The 19,539-nt window shown below is 33.4% G+C and overlaps 1 protein-coding gene across 1 annotated transcript in view; it reads left to right on the top strand.

Annotated features, from left to right (window-relative positions):
- PIGN (phosphatidylinositol glycan anchor biosynthesis class N) overlaps positions 1-19,539 on the top strand; it is a 119,865-nt gene that overhangs the window by 67,422 nt on the left and 32,904 nt on the right. Inside the window, 7 exon segments of the mRNA XM_079109048.1 lie at positions 4,528-4,710; positions 8,118-8,257; positions 10,848-10,947; positions 11,052-11,144; positions 12,161-12,252; positions 14,726-14,834; positions 17,124-17,310. Coding sequence (XP_078965174.1) covers positions 4,528-4,710; positions 8,118-8,257; positions 10,848-10,947; positions 11,052-11,144; positions 12,161-12,252; positions 14,726-14,834; positions 17,124-17,310 — 904 coding nt within the window.

Raw genomic sequence — 19,539 nt, 5'->3', positions numbered from 1 at the left:
TCAAAATCAATAATTTAGACTTAAATTTATATTTATAGAATATACCATCCAACAAAGAATAGATATACTTTCTTCGCAGTAGCGCATGGATCCTTCTCTATAATAGACCATATTCTATGCCACAAAGCTAATGTTAGCAAGTACAAGAAGATAGAGATACTATCTTGTATTCTATCAGATCATAATGGATTGAAATTAGAAATAAATGACAGAGTAAAAACCAGAAACTACTCCAACACCTGGAGATTAAATCATATGCTATAATATGGTGAATGGCTAACAGAAGACATCAGGAAAGAAATTTAAAAAATTCTTAGAGGTAAATGAAAACAAAGAAACATCGTATCAAAATCTCTGGGACACTATGAAAGCAGTACTTAGAGGAAAATTTATTTCATGGAGCGCATTCAACAAAAGAAGAAAAAAACAACAACAAATAAACAACCTAACACTACAGCTCAAAGCCCTAGAAAAAGAAGAACAGAGCAACACCAAAAGTAGTAGAAGACAGGAAATAGTTAAAATCAGAGCTGAAATCAATGAAATTGCAATAAAAGAAACAATAGAAAAAAATTAACAAAATAAATAGTTGGTTCTTTGAAAAAATAAACAAAATTGATAAACCCGTAGCCACACTAACAAAGAGGAGACAGAAAACCCAAATTACTAAAATTCAGAATGAATAAGGAAATACCACAACAGACACGAGTGAAATACAAAACATAATTAAAAACTATTTTGAAAATCTATACTCCAACAAAACAGAAAATCTCAAAGACATAAACAGGTTTCTAGAGACATATGAATTACCTAAACTGAACCAGGAGGACATACACAATTTAAATAGATCAATTTCAAGTAATGAAATAGAAGAAGTCATCAACGCCTTTCTTTGTTGGTAGCAAAGAAAAGTCCAGGACCAGATGGGTTCTCAATCAAGTTCTACAAAACCTTTAAAGAAGAGCTCCTTCCAGTACTTCTCAAAGTATTTCATGAAATAGAAGAGGAAGGAACCCTCCCAAACTCATTCTATGAAGCCAATATCACCCTGATACCTAAACCAGACAAAGACACATCAAGGAAAGAAAATTTCAGACCAGTATCCTTAATGAACATTGATGCAAAAATTCTCAACAAAATCTTAGCAAGTCGCATACAAAAATATATTAAAAAGATAGTGCACCACAATCAAGTGGGTTTTATCCCAGGGATCCAAAGTTGGTTCAACATTCGGAAATCAATAAATGTCATTCACCATATCAACAGACTAAAAGTTAAGAATCTCATAATTATTTTGATAGATGCAGAAAAAGCATTTGATAAAATACAGCATCCCTTCATGCTCAAAACACTAGAAAAAACAGGGATAATGGGAATATTCCTTAACATTGTAAAGGCCATCTATGCTAAGCCCATGGCCAATATCATTCTAAATTGTGAAAAACTGAAAGCATTCCCCCTAAAAACTGGAACAAGGCAGGGATGCCCTCTTTCACCACTTCTATTCAACATTGTCCTCGAAACTCTAGCCAGAGCAATTAGACAGACCAAGGAAATTAAAGGGATATGAATAGGAAAAGAAGAACTCAAACTATCCCTATTTGCTGATGACATGATTATATATTTAGAGGAACTAGGAAATTCCACCAGAAAACTTTTAGAACTCATAAGTGAATTCAGTAAAGTAGCAGAATATAAGATCAATGCTTATAAATCCGATGCATTTTTATACATAAGTGATGAATCTTCAGAAAGAGAAGTTAGGAAAACTACCCCATTCACAATAGTTTCGAAAAAAATAAAATACTTTGGAATCAATCTCACAAAAGAGGTGAAAGACCTCTACAACGAGAACTACAAAACACTAAAGAAAGAAATTAAAGAAAACCTTAGAAGTTGGAAAGATCTCCCATGTTCTTGGATAGGCAGAACTAATATTGTCAAAATGGCCATACTACCAAAAGTGCTGTACAAATTCAATACAATTCCAATTAAAATCCCAATGACGTATCTCACAGAAATAGAGCAAGGAATCATGAAATTCATTTGAAAGAATAAGAAACCCAGAATAGCTAAAGCAATCCTTAGCAGGAAGAGTGAAACAGGGTATCGCAATACCAGACCTTCAACTCTACTACAAAGCAATAGTAACCAAAACAGCATGGTATTGGCACCAAAATAGACAGGTAAATCAATGGTACAGAATAGAGGACACACACAAACCCAAATAAATACAATTTTCTCATACTAGACAAAGGTGCCAAAAACATGCAATGGAGAAAAGATAGCCTTTTCAACAAATGGTGCTGGGAAAACTGGAAATCCATATGCAACAGAGTGAAACTAAACCCCTATCTCTCACCCTGCACAAAAATCAACTCAAAATGGATCAAGGACCTCGGAATCAGACCAGAGACCCTGCGTCTTATAGAAGAAAAAGTAGGTCCAAATCTTCACCTTGTTGGCTTAGGATCAGACTTCCTTAACAGGTCTCCCATAGCACAAGAAATAAAAGCTAGAATCAACCACTGGGATAGATTCAAACTACATAGCTTTCTCTCAGCAAAGAAAACTATCAGCAATGCAAAGAGAGAGCCTACAGAGTGGGAGAATATCTTTGCCTCTCATACTTCAGATAGAGCACTAATTTCCAGAATATATAAAGAACTCGGAAAACTCTACACCAAGAATACAAATAACCCAATCAACAAGTGGGCTAAGGAAATGAACAGACACTTCACAGAAGATGTACAAGCAATCATCAGATATACGAAAAAATGTTCAACATCTTTAGTAATAAGAGAAATGCAAATCAAAACTACACTAAGATTCCATCTCACCCCAATTAGAATGGCAATTATCAAGAACACAAGCAACAATAGGTGTTAGCGAGGATGTGGGGGAAAAGGTACACTCATACATTGCTGGTGGGACTGCAAATTAGTGCAGCCACTCTGGAAAGCAGTGTGGAGATTCCTTAGAAAACTTGGAATGGACCTACCATTTGATCCAGCTATCCCACTCCTCTGCCTATACCCAAAGGACTTAAAATCAGCACACTACAGAGATACAGCCACAACAATGTTCATAGCTGCTCAATTCACAATAGCGAGATTGTGGAACCAACCTAGATGCCCTTCAATTGATAAATGGATAAAGAAACTGTGGTATATATACAATGGACTATTACTCAGCCATAAAGAATAATAAAATTATGGCATTTGCAGGCAAATGGATGAAATTGGAGAATATCATGCTAAGTGAGATAAGCCAATCTCAAACCAAAGGATGAATGATCTCTCTGATAAGCGGATGGTGACACATAATGGGGGGTGGGAGGGGGCAAGAATGGAAGTAGGAGGGACTATATAGAGGGATAAGAGGGGTGGGAGGGGTAGGGGGGAAGAAAAAATAACAATGAATCAAAAACTATTATCCTAGGTAAATGTATGATTATACAAATGGTATGCCTCTACTTCATGTACAAACAGAGAAAGATGTATCCCATTTGTTTACAATAAAAATGAATTTAAATAATACTACATATGTCTTAAATGGTTTAGATTAGAATGCCCCTTATTGTCAAGATTTAAAAGTTAATTTTACGAGCAACAACAGGTGTTGGCGAGGATGTGGGGAGAAAGGTACACTCATACATTGCTGGTGGGGCTGCAAATTAGTGCAGCCACTCTGGAAAGCAGTGTGGAGATTCCTTAGAAAACTTGGAATGGACCCACCATTTGACCCAGCTATCCCACTCCTTGGCCTATACCCAAAGGACTTAAAATCAGCATACTACAGAGACACAGCCACATCAATGTTCATAGCTGCTCAATTCACAATAGCCAGACTGTGGAACCAACCTAGATGCCCTTCAATTGATGAGTGGATAAAGAAACTGGTATATATATACAATGGAATATTACTCAGCCATAAAGAATGATAAAATTATGGCATTTGCAGGCAAATGGATGAAATTGGAGAATATCATGCTAAGTGAGATAAGCCAATCTCAAAAAGCCAAAGGACGAATGATATCGCTAATAAGTGGAGGATGACACATAATGGGGGGGAGGGAAGGGTTAGTGTTAGGGTTAGAGTTAGGGTTAGGGAGGGGGGCAAGTATGGAGGAAGGAAGTACTGTATAGAGGGTAAAGAGGGGTGGGAGGGGTGGGGGGAAGGGAAAAAATAACAGAATGAATCAAACAACATTACTCTATGTAAATTTATGATTACACAAATGGTATGCCTTCACGCCATGTGCAAACAGAGAAACAACATGTATCCCATTTGTTTACAATAAAAATAAATAAATAAATAAATAAATAAAAGTTAATTTTATTCTGGAATTTTTTTCATACTTGCGAGAAGATTCTCAAACAAAAATCTATCCTTAAATCTGTCATCTGCATTTGCTCACTCTAATTTACCACAGTGGTATAGCTGTTAGAAACTTTTTTCTTTCTTTGAAATTTAGGTTTTCTTGTTCTTTCCATGTGCAAGTTATACCTATTTTCCCCTCCATAGGTCTCCCTTTGCAAAGAACTGATTCATCTTGCATTGAAAGGATTATCCTATTATCACACTTATGACAGATTCTTCCTGGGCATCAATGTTGCTGTTAGTTTTGTGGGTTGGACATCTTATGTTTCTTTGTTGATCATCAAGTCTCATTCCAGCTTAACAAGAAGTATAAGTAAAGAAGTTAAGGTAGGTTCAGAAAATATAATGAAGATTTATGTGATGGGGGCTGGGGTTGTGACTTAGTGGTAGAGCACTTGCCTAGCTTGTGTGAGGCACTGGGTTCAGTTCTCATCATCACATATAAATTAATAAAATAAAGGTCCATCAACAACTAAAATATATGTTTTTTAAAAAAGATTTATATGATGGTATAACAATCATTAAGGAAAAATTTAATCCAATTACGTGTAGTGAGTTCATATAATGTGTAAGTCATTGTACTAAGTCATCTCTTGTCTTTATTTGTATTGGTGTATGGGATCTCTTTGGTTATCTTTTTTTCTTGATTTGGTAAGAAGATGTATTAATATTGACCCTATAACCTATGAAGGCTATAATCTACATAAATAATTTAAATTCTCCTATAGTTTTAATGATACTGATTTATGTTCTTTTTGTGACTATTTTACGTTATAAATATTTCATATCTTTCTAGTATAGGTAATCAGAAAACTACTTTAAAGCAATGTAATTAGCCTTATCAGATATTAAAAATTTAGGAACTGAAAAAATGATATGATCACTTGCTCCAAATATTTTTTTCTAAATAATTAATGTTTTTCTAATAGAACTTTCTGTTTTTCCTAATTTTAGGAATGCATCCCCAGTTTACTGTGCTTTCAGTGAAGAACCTCTTTAAACACAGAAAATGTAACAGTACCTATATAGTTTTATTGCATTAAAACACTTTTCTTATTTAAAATAAATTGCTAACCTACATTTACCAGAGAAAATATGCCACTTCCATTTTCTTTGCTTCATTTTAATGATGAGTACCATGTCCAAATCCTCTAAAAAGAAATATATTCTCATGTTATATTTTTAATAACAATAGTCTGCAAACATTTCCAATGATAACTTTTCTAATTTTACATTTTATTTTTCTGTAATGGAAAGAACTTTAGTGTTTATTTCAATTAGTCACATTGCTTATATATCTTATATAATTTCCCCAAAGTAATTTTAATTATTTGAGTATATGTGATGTTAACTAAAATAAGAGTAATTTCCTACATAGTAAGAAAAGACATGGAAATGACTATGCTTTAATAATGGATATATCTAGGCATTCTACTGGGTACTTTAAATATATTCTGCTAACCGAGACTCATAATAGTGCTGTAGTAAGCTTTATAATTTCTGTTTACAAAAGGAGAACCTGAAGCTGAGGATTAAGTAATTTACTAAAGGCCACTCAGCTACATTGTGAAGAACTGAGATTTTAATCCCACGCAGTTTAGTGCCAAATATTGCTTTTTACCTTTATCCTGATGTTCAGGTTCTTGAGAAAGGATGTGATATTTTTACATTGATATTTCAGCAAGATTTCATACCTGATAGTCCTTTATTCATTTATTGGAGAATGTAACCAGTATTCATTGAGTGTTCAGTACAAAGCTAGATAATGTATGGGGTATACAAAGAGATATGTAATTCAGATTTTGACCCACTCCTATTTAAAATTCTTTAAATTTTACTGCATTAGTAGGAATAGTGAAACCTGATTCTTTTTTTATGATTTTTTATGATTTAGTTACTTACAAATAGATGTCATTTCTAATGTGTATTACTGTATGTATTCAAGGATTAGATAATTACACCATATCGTATTAACTTTAGAAAATCCTTTTTTTTTTTTCAGTTACTGAGCAATTGTACTTTTTTCTCTCTTTTTCTTTTGTCCTTCCCTTTTTTATTGTGCTGTGGATCAAACCCAGGACATCAAACATGCTAGGCAAGCATCTACCACTGAACTTGAAATACTTTTATAAACTTCATTTCATATTGTTTTGCTTTTCTCAAAATAACATGAAACCAGTCCTCAACTCTTATAATCAGTAGTTGCCTCAGCCATCTTCAGCTTTAGAGATCCCATCTGTCCACATCTATTTTACTTTTGCCTCTTCTTCCCCCATCCTCTTGCTATGGGACCACCATTGCTGTCTATCACATCTTTATTGCCTATTTGCTAACAGATTTTTATAATGACTTCTGGGACTAGTGAAAAGGAGAAGCAGGGGAGGAAAGAGAATAAAAATAAAAGTAATAACAGTAGCCATTATTTATTAAGAAGTAGTAATATTCTAGGCATTTTGTTAAGCTCTTTATATAATCTCATGTAAGCATTATCAGCATTGCTAAGTAGGTATGAAATTATTCCCGTTTTATAGATGGGATAAAACTATGTCTCAGAAAGCTTTTATACTTTGCTCATGATTCCCACAGTGAGAAAATATGGGAGCCAGGATATGAAATCTGATCTCTTCAGCTCCAAACTCTTAGTTGTAATACTGTGGTTTAACCCCCCCAGCTATGTCTAATTCATTCTTATTTCTTTCTTCCTTTCTGATAACATTTTATGCAACAGGGAAGAACTATAAAACAAAAAAGAATCTCTTCCTCTTCCTCCTTGAAATTCCCTACTTCCAAAAAGTAGTTAGTTATTGCTTTATTTAGCTTTGGCTAAAAAAGCAGGGACAAAATGGAGAAAATACAAAGTGGAGGCAGAAGAGTGCCATGTAACCTTTGCATTCCCATTACCCACCCCTTTTCTCCAGCTCTGCTTATGCTCTTCTGAAGATCTTTATTATATTTTGTACCCCTTTCTAACTTCTACTTCATGTCTACTATTCTTATTGTTAGTACTACAACTTTACCATAATTTTTTTTTTTCCCGGTTATTGGAGTATCTGTCCCCAACCCTCATACTGACATAACTGGCCCAGACCATCCATGGGCCTGCCTAACCCATCACTGGTGACATACAATGAGGAACTCCCTTGTTTGGCAGGTGGTTGGATAGGACTGAATGAACCTATGGTGGTTGGGCAATGGAGAAGCCTGGGTATGATGTCAAATTGTAGTGAATAGATAGAAACATTGTTCTCGATGAAGATTATGTGTATTATGGATTAAATAGGTTTTGTGAGCTATCCAGAGAAGTCTGTCAACATTTATAAAATTCGTTTTTAAGAGAAAATATGTTGAGGGTTTCAGTTACTTGTCAATGGACTTTAGGACCATGGTCACTTACGACTTCAGAATTGCCCAACTGCAGCAGTCCCATGATACCCAGCTTTGTCTTCCATAATATGTTCCTCAAATGACAGATTATTGTCTTTCTTTCTTTCTTTTTCTTTTTCTTTCTTTCTTTCTTTTTCTTTCTTTCTTTCTCTTTCTTTCTTTCTTTCTTTCTTTCTTTCTCTTTTGCTTTTCTTTCCTTTCTTTTCTTTTTCTTTCAGTGAAGCTTTTTGATTAATCCTCTGTAGAACTATTGAAAGAAAGTAACATGTTTTCTTCACTTTATAAAACCCCCTAAAAGTTTATCAGTTAGCATGGTTTGGAAGTGTTTCAATATTTTGTTTGATTTCCAGAAACCAACCCATCTCCTGCCATGTAGTTTTGTAGCTATTGGCATTTTAATTACCTTTTTCCTGCTGATTCAAGCCTGTCCCTGGACTTACTATGTATATTGTTTGTTGCCAGTGCCAATTTGGTATGCAGTTCTAAGAGAGTAAGTAACAAATCTTGCTGCCTTGTTTTTCACTTCATTAACAGTTAAATTTATATTTAAAATGCATTAAATTTCTGAAGCATAAGTCATCAAAGATATTTATAATACTCTCAAATCTCTAAACTCTCTCACTTTATTTATAACTACATAAATGTTGCATATAAACATCCTTTTTATTTTACCTTTCCCTTTTGACTTCATCTTTATTGCACTGAAGTAGTGATTACCTTGTTCCCTTCTTTGTGTATCTTCTATAAGAAAAAAAAATGTGGAATAAAAGTAACATGATTAATATTGATTGTACTGTTCTTAAAGTAACATACTTGAAAATGTTTCACCATCTCAGATTCCACAATATTTCCATGTTCTACAAAGAGAGTCACATTTTTTTTCTATAGATTTCTGCTCCTCCTTTCCTACTCATCATCTCAGCCTAGATGAATGAAACTTTGTAGTTCAACCTAATACAGTAAGGTATACTGACAGACTAGTCCTTATCACTCCCATGTGCTGTTAGTACTTTAAGTACTTTACAGTACTTCCTCACAAGTGGGGCTTAAAATGGATTGTCATCATTGGAAGGTTTTTAGGTGAGTTTCAAGCATTTTACTTAAAAATTAAGTAAAATATGAAACTGGTTCATGTTGAAAGGCAGCCAGAATCATATTGCAGATCTTGTTGATTTCTATATTTCTATAAGCAAACTAGAATTTAAATTTAGTCTTGCTCATCAAAATATCCTTTCAGAAAACTATACCCCTAAAACTGATTAGGGGGTGAGAACCCAGAATAAGGGCATCCTTAAGATTGTCTAACCTGTATATCATAACACTATGCATATATTTATTCTAATTTTTCTTTTTCAGTACTAGGGATTGAACCAGGTGTTATTTTACCACTGAACTATATCCCTAGCCCTTTTACTTTCTTGTGTTTTGAAACAGGACTTCCCTTAGTTGCTTAGGCTATCCTCAAACTTGTGATCCTCCTGCCTCAGCCTCCCAAGTAACTGGGATTACAGTGTGTACCACAAGGTCTGACTGTTCTAATTTTAGATGACTCTAGCTTTGGCAGCTCTTCTATCTTTTAAAAATGTGAGGTATTAAAATTTTTTTTTAATTTTTAAATATAAAACATAAAAAACAGTATTCAAACGTTTAAATTATTAACTGTTTTTAAATATAAGGCATAAAGAGATTGACCAAAGAACTTCTATAATTCAGGTTTTGTTTCTAATGTCATTTTTTAAATATAATTTTTGAAAGGTTTTATCCTTGTGGAAAATTCTGTTCTAGCCAGGCACAGTGGCACATGCCTGTAATCCCAGTGGTTCAGGAGACTGAGGCAGGAGAATTGTGAGTTCAAAGCCAGCCTCAGCAATATAGCGAGGCCTTAAGCAACTCAGCAAGACCCTGTCTCAATAAAATACAAAAAAGGGGTGGTATGTGGCTCATTGGTAAAGTGCCCCTGGGTTCAATTCCTGGTAAAGAAAGAAAGAGAGAGAGAGAGAAGAAAAATAGAAAATAAAATTGAGAATTCTGTTCTACTACAGAACCTTCTGAATTATTAAATGAAAATTCCATATTTTATAAACCTGTTTTACAAGAAATTTATGTTTTTTCTATAAATTTGCTAATGATGAAGATAACATGAATGTTTAAATTTCAAAGGAAGATGTGATTTTTGAAAGTATTTTATATTCCATCTTTATCTTTTTGGCAGATTATATAGAAAATGAAGCACAAAAATTCATTTTCCTCCTAAAAAAATAATCTCAATGATTATATAGAATAATCTCTTTTTAAAAATTCTGTATTATTCACTATTAAAACAAACTCCTTTTGACTGGTATTAGCTTTCCTTTCCTACATGATACCTTAATAGTTTGGTAACATTTCTGTAGCCATTGTTTTCAATCAGAAAAGGTCATAAAGTAAATGATACTGACCTTTTATAATTACCTGCTTAATGCACTACAAATGCAAAAGTTTTTCTTGCTGGCAATAAAATATAAAAAGTACTCGAGTATGTAATACATTTTTTATGGTTATAAATTCCCAAATGCAATTAGTGTACAATTAATGACATCTTAAATTGGGTTTGGAAAAGGCTATTTAGCTCCACTAAAAAGTGCAGTTGAGATTTTTTTCCCTATCTAGATTAGGAAAAACCTACCTTTAGTTCATGAAGATGGTTGAAATTTTAATGTAAGATTGTCTAGCTGTGAGTTCATATTTTACTTCTGGTATTTTATCTGTAATTCTATGTACCTGTGTTTAAACTTAGATAAAATAAGACTCATTTATTGTCATAAATGTTTATAGAAACGGGGTAAATCTTTGTGATCATTTCAAACTAATTCAGAAATTACATGTTTTCTAAAATACTTATAGATCTCCCTTCACCCAAAATGTATGAATGAGTAAAGCCATTGAAATAAATCTGTTGGAATTTATCTTACTTTTAAAATAATCTATGAGTGGAAAATTTCCTGATTTTTAGATTTATACAGTTTTTTATTTTTTGCTATTTGACTTTTTAAGTTCAATACAGAGTATAAATATTCTTCATAAATAATCTCTTAAAACAGATTTCAAGTTGTCCAAGACCTTGTTGCATCACTGTTGACCTTTCCTCTGAGCCATTTTGTTGGGTACCTGTTAGTCTTTATCTTGGGAATTGAAGTATTAGTAAGTAATTTACCAGATTACATTTTCAGATTTCTTTCATGTGTATGTAACCGGTATTCACTGACCTCTTCCATTTTCCATTCTTCTTTGGAATGCATTACCAGGTTCTCAGTTTTTTCTACCGCTACATGCTTACAGCTGGACTTATTACATTTGCGGGTTGGCCGTTTCTCACTCAGTTGTGGATGCGGGCAAAGGTATAAGTACTCATTTTGACACAGAACAGATATATGTATTTAACTCAAGGAATTGTTTGTTTTTAAACAAAAAGTTAGAATGCATCCTTAAAGAGTCTGGGCCTTTTGACAGGAGGCCTAACATTGGCTTTAGGTTTTAGTGATTCATTTAGACTTGCATATCAAAATGAGCCGATTATGTGGTAATTGAAGTGCTGAAGAGGAACTGATTTGCCCTTCTCTGAAGCACTTCCTGGATTCCTGCAGCTTTAAATACCTAAATGATGGAGAAGGTTCTACCCAGAACAGCACAGTGGCTTAGGAGGCTGTACTCTGAAAGTGAGTCTGAGGAATCACCTCCCTCCTGGGCATGAACCACTCAGTTATTTCCCAGAGAAGTATCCTTTAGCTAGATAGAGAATTACAGTGTACTTCTACAAAGAACACTCTTATGTTTCCACTTTGATACTTTTGACAGAGGATAAACATATCTTCTTTCTATCCTCAGAGAATTTACAAAAATCTCCAATTAATGGAATTATTGACAAGTTTTGTTTTAATCTAATTATAAAAGTATTTATACTTATTTCCCTTCTAGACTCAATTCATATTATTATTAGTAGTACTAATAGTCAGTTTTCTTGTAGAAGTCATTATCAATATACAGTATAGCATTAATGAAATACTTGTTTTTAAATATCAGGCCCAAGTTTAAATCCTATTTCATTTTCTCATTGTGGACCTGCTATTGCTTATATTTTAACTTGTCTGAGCTCAATTTCCTCATCTGAAATGCTATAAATAATAAAACCTGCCTTTTGAGGTTATTGAGAATTAAATGAGATAATGCTCATATTGTACTCAGTTGAGCACCCACTATGAAAGAGGTCCTTCACCAGTAGTAACTGTATTACTTTTTAAAGTAAATGGCTGCAAGGTTTTGCATTTTCCTTTTAGTTTCACAGTTGGGTAGTCTGAAACACTCAAAACAGGTCTCACCATATTTGTCTAAAGACAACTCTTTTTCTTGATTTCAGGTCACCTCCTTGAGTTGGACTTTCTTCTCTTTGCTCCTGGCAGTGTTCCCACTGATGCCTGTTGTAGGTCGAAAGCCAGATCTCTCTCTCGTGTATGAACAGTATCTTCTTTTCTTTTCAGTAGTTTTTTTTTTTTTTTCCTCAGTCAACACTATGAAATTTGAACCCAATCTTGATTATGAGTTTAAAATCATATGGACAAAATAGTTGTTAAAATATTAATATTGAACTATTAGTCATGATTTTAGCCTAGGCCTGCACGAACAATGAAATAGTGCCAAACAATGAAACTTAAAATATCCAACAATATCACAAATACACACCAAATGAAATTCTGTAAAACAATATAATTTAAAATAACACACACACCTCTGCCCTGTGTTAATCAGCTTCTCATCTCTGTGATCCAAATATCTGACAGGAACAACTTAGAGGAAAAGTTTATTTTAGACTTACAGTTTCAGGGGCTTAATCCATGGTCAGCCTACTCTATTGCTCTGGACTGAGGTAAAGGCAGGATATCATGACTGAGGGCTTATTAGGGGAAAGCTGATCAGCTCATGATAGTCATGTATCAGAGAGAGAGGGAAAGAGAGGAGCCAGGGACAATACAGTCCCCCAAGGGCACACCCCCAGTGACTTTCTACTTCTGTCATTGCCCATGTAGTCCCTTCACATTATTAATTCATCAAATGGATTAATCCACTGATGATGTTATAGCTCCATAATCTAGTAATTTTACCTCTGAACATTACTGCATTGTATACTGTGTTTCCAACACGTGAGCTTTTTCTGGGGATACTTCATATCCAAACCACAGCACTCCCCCAAACGTCTAGGTTTTCTTTCTTTTGTGTATTGGGGAATTAGAAAAAACTTTAGTTTCATGTGATAAAATGTTCCATTAAGGAAAAGATCCAAAAGTCATTTTGTTATCCCTCTTTGCCTTTGAGCATATTCACACTAAAATGTCTTAGAAAAGAATTTTTCTCCTAATCCAAATATAAATATCTTCATGGCAGGAAACTATTTACTTTGACAACTTTTTCATGTTTAACCATTCAGATTATTTGAAAATGCCTCTGTGAATCTTGCCTGACTTATTCATTCTAATGATATATTTATTTCCCCTCAATATAACCAAAATAAATCTGTAAACCTTTTAACCACATTTTAAAATTATTAAGTAACCTACCAGCTGTGTGCGTCTGTGTATCTGTGTGTACTTGGCAAGCTAAATGATCATTATTTCATTTAACATTTCCTTTCTTCTTTTCTAATGATATAGTCATCCTTGTTACTTCTGAACTCTGAAAGCATTTTAAATACATTTTAATGTAATCTTTAATAGATGAGGGCATAACTTTTTTAGCAGAAAAAAAGATTTTTTTTAAATATGTGCTACAATTTAGGAGGTTCTGCACATTTTCTCTCCTTGGTGCAAGAAAATCAATATGGAATACATCAGAAATTATCCCAAGAAGTCAATTTATTAACTGAACCCAAAATAATTGTATTGAATTCTAAGACCATACTGTCTAAGTCATACTTTATTAAAGAATACTATCAAATCAAAACATTTTGCAACTGTCAAACTATAAATAGTACATAAGAAAACAAATTCAAATATTTTCATTTATTTCTTACTGCAAATTGCTCTGTGAGCTCTTCTATTGTTTCTGTAAAGCCCCTTTACTTTTATTAGTCTTTGCCTATCAGTCCTGCTCAAGCAGTATTGACAGTTGAGCAGAATTTGTCTTATACTAAAAGAAAAAGAAAGTATCTAGTCTCCATAGAAATTTTCCACTTGCATATTCTATTAAAGATGACTGTAGGAAGCAAATAAACCTATTCAAATATAAAAAATCTAATTTGTATTTTTTAAATCATGTTGTTTCTCTCTGTAAATTTAAATTGCTCAGTGATTTAAAGTATATGTTGGCTTCTTACTATAGGTATATTTGCAACTTCTTTATTTTGATTTCTGGTTTGTGGAGAAATTTCTGTTGTGTACTTGATCTATCACAGCAACTTCATTCTTTAAAAAATTACAAAGGTGGCCACTCTTCTTTTAGCCAGAGGAGTTAAGGAAGGCACTAAGGTCAATACGAGGAGCACCAAGGAGCTGTTTATTCCTGCTAGAAATAATTTAGATTATAAATGTGATCCTTTTTATGTGAATAAGCACTCAGAGTCAAAAATTATATATTATATATGCTAATAATATATGTATTTAGCTATCTTTTATATTGTTTACTGTAAATTTGTTTAGCTCCGGATAAGAGTTATGGTAATTGGTATATGTAAAATAATTTTTAAATTGATTTATAAAAATAAGGTAAAGCTACTAAAAATTGTGGAGAGAGGTTATAAATATGTACTTATAATATTTTATACTAACATTTTTATTATTTCCTACTAAACCTCTCTAATTATTCTGCTGCTTCATTTGATTAAATCAAATGATTGAGAATCTACATTAGAATAAAATGTATCAAGTTTTCATATGATGTTTTCAGAAAACGTCCTAAGAAAATTTAAATTACGAATTGTATTTTGAAACAGAATGAGTGCAGGCTTGCTGGTTCTTCTACTATCCCTGTTTGTTATAACTTCTGTCATAAAAAGAAAAAATAGTTTTGTCAAGGAAGAGCTATTGGTACATCTGTTACAGGTGAGTTGCAAGTTTTCAATACTACGTACTATATAATGATATAGCAAAATATATTTAATTATGTTCTTAATGTGCCGTTATGTTTGTCATTCATTATCTGCCAGCTGAGAAGAAAGTTTTCTAAGATAATATGCAAAAATAGGTATATTTCTCTAAAAGGTATGAAATAGCAAAAAGGACAACAAGAAGCAACTGAAAGATGCCCAGAGAGCAGAGACGTTGAGGTGATTTAAGAGATATCTGTACTGACCAAAATGTGAGCTTGCTGTGAATTAAATTTCTGTATTGTCCTCATTTGAAGGAAGCTTTCTTGAAGCGAAAGCAGCCTGTAGTATAATTATATGAAGAAAAGCCTTAGTTTAAGACCTCAGATGATATATAAATTTCATCTATTTTTTTTTTTTTTTTTTTTTTTTTTTTTTGCGGTACTGGGGATCGAACTCAGGGCCTTGTGCTTGCGAGGCAAGCCCTCTACCAGCTGAGCTATCTCCCCAGCCCCACTAAATTTCATCTTGGTTGGTGGCTTTGGTGTAGTGAAAAGAACTTTAAACTTGATGTTTCAAAATTGAGTCAATTCTCAGTTGTATTGTATTCTAGATGTGTAATTCTCAGAACTTTGACTTGAGTTTGCTGTTTTTCTTTTAAGTGAATAAATAACTACATCTGGAACACTGAGAAAAAATAAAACTCATATGAGTCTTCTCAAATTTCCTAAGAACAGAGTTGGAATAATAGAAAATATTTCCAAAAGCAGTCTAAAATAAAAATATGCCACATGAAAGATGATAAGTTAAATGCATTCTTAGGGAGCTTATAAAAAGAGGAGAAATGCTTTGTCAAAGATTCTGTCAAGCCATTGGAACATGTTTCATTTTAAATGGCGCACTCGCTGGCTTTACACCAAAGCCAGAATAGCTTTGACAGAACTCACCTATCATTTCACCAGAACTTTGACAGAAATGAATGTTTCTGACTCTCACTCTAAAGGAGCAAAGAATGAATGTCTTGCTATAATTCTTATACGCATTGTTAGAAATACCCAAGTGTTAGAAAACTCATTACAATATTCCTTTTTGCACTAATTTTATTAGCTAGGATTAATTCCTATGCTGCCTTACATACTTTATTGATTCCAAGACACATTCTTATCCCATTTTAACGGTTCTGAAATTAGAATGTGTCTTGTAAGCCAACTTAAGTGGTGCATGCCTGTAATACTAACTATTCAGGAGGCTGAGGCAGCAGGATCCCAAGTTTGAGCCCAGTCTGGGCAACTTAACAAGACCCTATCTCAAAAATTAAAAAAAAAAAGGAAAAGAAAAGCTGGACTGTGATAGTACACTTGCCTCGCTTGCATGACGAGGCCTGGGTTTAATCTCCACTACTGTCCCCATACCACCAAAAATGTATCTTCCAGTTAAAAGGGTTGTAGGATTATGTTATAGCTTTAAGGACAGCATTGTTTGTTCATTTGTTTTGCTTCTTAACACTAAAAATAGGGGAGTAAATTAAATGGTTCTCTAGGAAACATTGGTAAGTGAGACTGCTAATCTCTCAGAGAATTTAGTTTGTTCACAGTCAAATTTAGCTCATTTCTTAAAAAGGCAATTAATCAACTTGTTCAGGGTTCAGCAAACATTCTTCTAAAGAACCGGATAGTAAATATTTTTAGATTGGTGGGTCATAAGGAGTCTTACAGATGTTCAGTTCTCTTATTTTAACACAAAAAGAAACAAGTGAATGAATGGGAGTAAATATGTTCCACTAAAACAGTATTTATAAAAATAGGACACTAGCCTATGAGTTGTAGTTTGCCAACTTCTATACTAATTTATAAATATTCTCTGAAGAGTATTTATACTCTGTGTATTCCTTGTGCCATCAATATTCAGACCACAGAAATACGTTGACTGAATAAATCAGTATTACTATGGGTGAGGTCCAGAAGTAGAAGGCAATAAGCTATGTACATATCACCATCTTTGTTTCCATACTTTAAGAAATATTTATAGCAAATACTTCCAATAGAAACTGTCATATATCAAAAATGCTCTTAAAAATGTAAGCTGCCTCATGTCATACTTACAAAGGAGGACTTTTGCTTAGTAGAAGATTGCTAATGCTTATCACTGGCCGCAAGAAGGTGCCCTCATTCAATTTCATAGCTGGTCCAATATTAGTAATATTTTGGCCAGTTCCAGTTGTTCTCAGCACTTTCCTAAGCATTTTTTTCTGGTAGAGTCTTTCACCACCTTCTCTCTTACTGACCCGTTTCGTTTGTGTTTTCAGATGATGAGCACAGTGCTTTCCATGTATGTTGTGTACAGTACCCACAATAGTCTACTCAAGAAACAAGGATTGCCTCTTATGAATCAGATTGTGAGCTGGGCGATATTAGGTAAACAGCCACTCAAATCGAATGAGAACTTTATATCAGTCCCTTATCTCAAAATGATCCACTTGTGCCTATATTATTGTTATTTAAAGAAATAATTTTGTTGCAGGAAAATAATAATAACCAGCTATTATTTCTATTTCTTTCTGGAATTTGACAAAGAACGTCATGAGCCCCTGTGTTAGTAAGAATTACTTAATGAAATATTTAATGATCTAATAGTAAGATTGTGTATTATTAATATTCAATAAAATCTGAGTCATTCCAGAAGAGAAGAGGGTTTCCTGAAGGGGATTTTGTGTTTAATTTTCATGTCAATTCATAAATTCTGTATTGTTACACAGAAACTAGGAAACAGTTAAAATTTTTGTGTTTCCTTCCTGAAAATAACATTGCTTAGACACTTCCCAACATATTACACATTTTACAAATCTAGTTAAATGTTTTAAAGCATTTTCTTCTATGTAGCACCCTTATATAAGAAGAAAACCTGTACTTGTAAGGACTTATACTTTCCCTTCCAATTGTAAGACAAGAATAAACTGTGTGTGTGTGTGTGTGTGTGTGTGTGTGTGTGTGTGTGTGAAAAACAAATTGTTCCTTAATTTGTTCTCAGCAAAACATAATTCTTTCCAACAGACTTCACACATTTCTGACAATAAACAAATAGGGTAAGAAGTCTTCAGTTCTGGCTTCTGAAGTATACAGGATAGGAATTGCCCTTCTAATTGTCTAAAAATGAGCCAAAATAAGTTTTTAGTCTTTGGAGAGTTACAAGCATGTACAAAAACACCTATGAACAGTAACAAGCAATCCAAAGAAAAAGCTTTTAAGTCCAGGTTTTTCACTGAAAAAAGACAGTGAAAAGATTGTTATACCTGTGAACGATTTGGCATACAATTTAACTTTTTATTTTTTTAATGATTTCTGTTGTCTATCATTTACAAAGGAAAAGATCTTTAAATGGGACTTTACCTTAAAAAGAGGACTATGAGATAGGAATATTTTTCCTTAGATTGTTTTGTTGTTGTTGTTTTGTTGTACTAGGGATTTAACAAAGGAGTGCCTATATACCAAGCCCTTTTTATTTTTTATTTTGAGAGGTCTCACTAATTTGCTTAGGGCCTCACCAAGTTGCTAAGCAGCCTTGAACTTGTGATCCTCCTGTCTCAGCCTCCCAGCTCACTGGGATTATAGGCATGTGGCACTATACCCGTCTCATTGGGATTGTTTCTAAAGTCCAAGCAGAGGATTAAAAAGGTAGCAAGAGAAATAAAACATGATTCCTCCTAAATTTTTGTTTTGCTCATTTTCTTGATTCCTTAGGTATTCAAATGAAAGCTGTTCTTGCTATCTACCTATCTATATCTATCTGTGTTTAAGTGTATATGATATTTATGTAAAATTTCGTTTTCTACATAGTTCCATTTCATTAGGGATATTCTTAAGCTATCTATCCTTTTAAATAATCTTGATTAATAAGATTGCTGTTCACATTTATTCTGCTTCGGCATTATCAAGGACTGCTCTTTCATATTAAAAACATTGTGCTCAGTATGTACTATGTTCTGGCACTGTTCTGGTCTGGTCCCTGAGATAAATAAAGATTAACCAGATTTCTGCCTTCTTGGAGCTTGTATTTGCAGGAACAGAGGAGCTAATAGTCTAGTGAGAGGAAAATTTATATAATGATCTTTCATGTGACATGTTTTGAAACACACAGAAAAACCCCAAAATTGTGAATAGGAGTTATAATATTGAAGGGAAGTCTTTCTGTTTTACCACATAACTTCACAAATATGCAGTTCTGTAGGACACTTATCAGCAGATAAACAGTACATGGCAAATAATAAATTGGAGATCAGGTGTGCATAAGCAGCCACCCAACTTCTACTTGCCACATAACCTCACATCCTTGTAGGGTAGCCTTACTCAGTTCCTTAGTTTTCTTATCTACCTAGGAATAAATCACAAGGAAGAAGACAGACAAAACAAAATCAAATAAAAAAATCTAGACTTTATCCATATATCATTATATCTCATCTTTAAACTTCTAAAAAGACCAAGAAATAGAACATTATAAAAATTATAGAAAGCCATCATTCATTTTTTTGTGCTTTTCCTTTATCTGTGTGTATAAAAACTTTAAGTTCTTTATTGATTCAGTATTTTTTTCTATCCTGTCATCCTTATTTTTTCAGCTGACCTAGTAATGACCTTTATGGCATTTTCCTTCCTTTGGTTTTATGACATTGACATTTTAAAAATATATGGCACTTCACTCTATAGATTGTTCCTCAATTTGTGTTT

The sequence above is a fragment of the Sciurus vulgaris genome, assembly GCF_902686455.1.
Source record: "Sciurus vulgaris genome assembly, chromosome: 13".
In the NCBI taxonomy this organism is placed as follows: Eukaryota; Metazoa; Chordata; class Mammalia; order Rodentia; family Sciuridae; genus Sciurus; species Sciurus vulgaris.
Note: the sequence above shows the minus strand (reverse complement) of the source record. Positions and strands in the feature narration are given on the sequence as shown.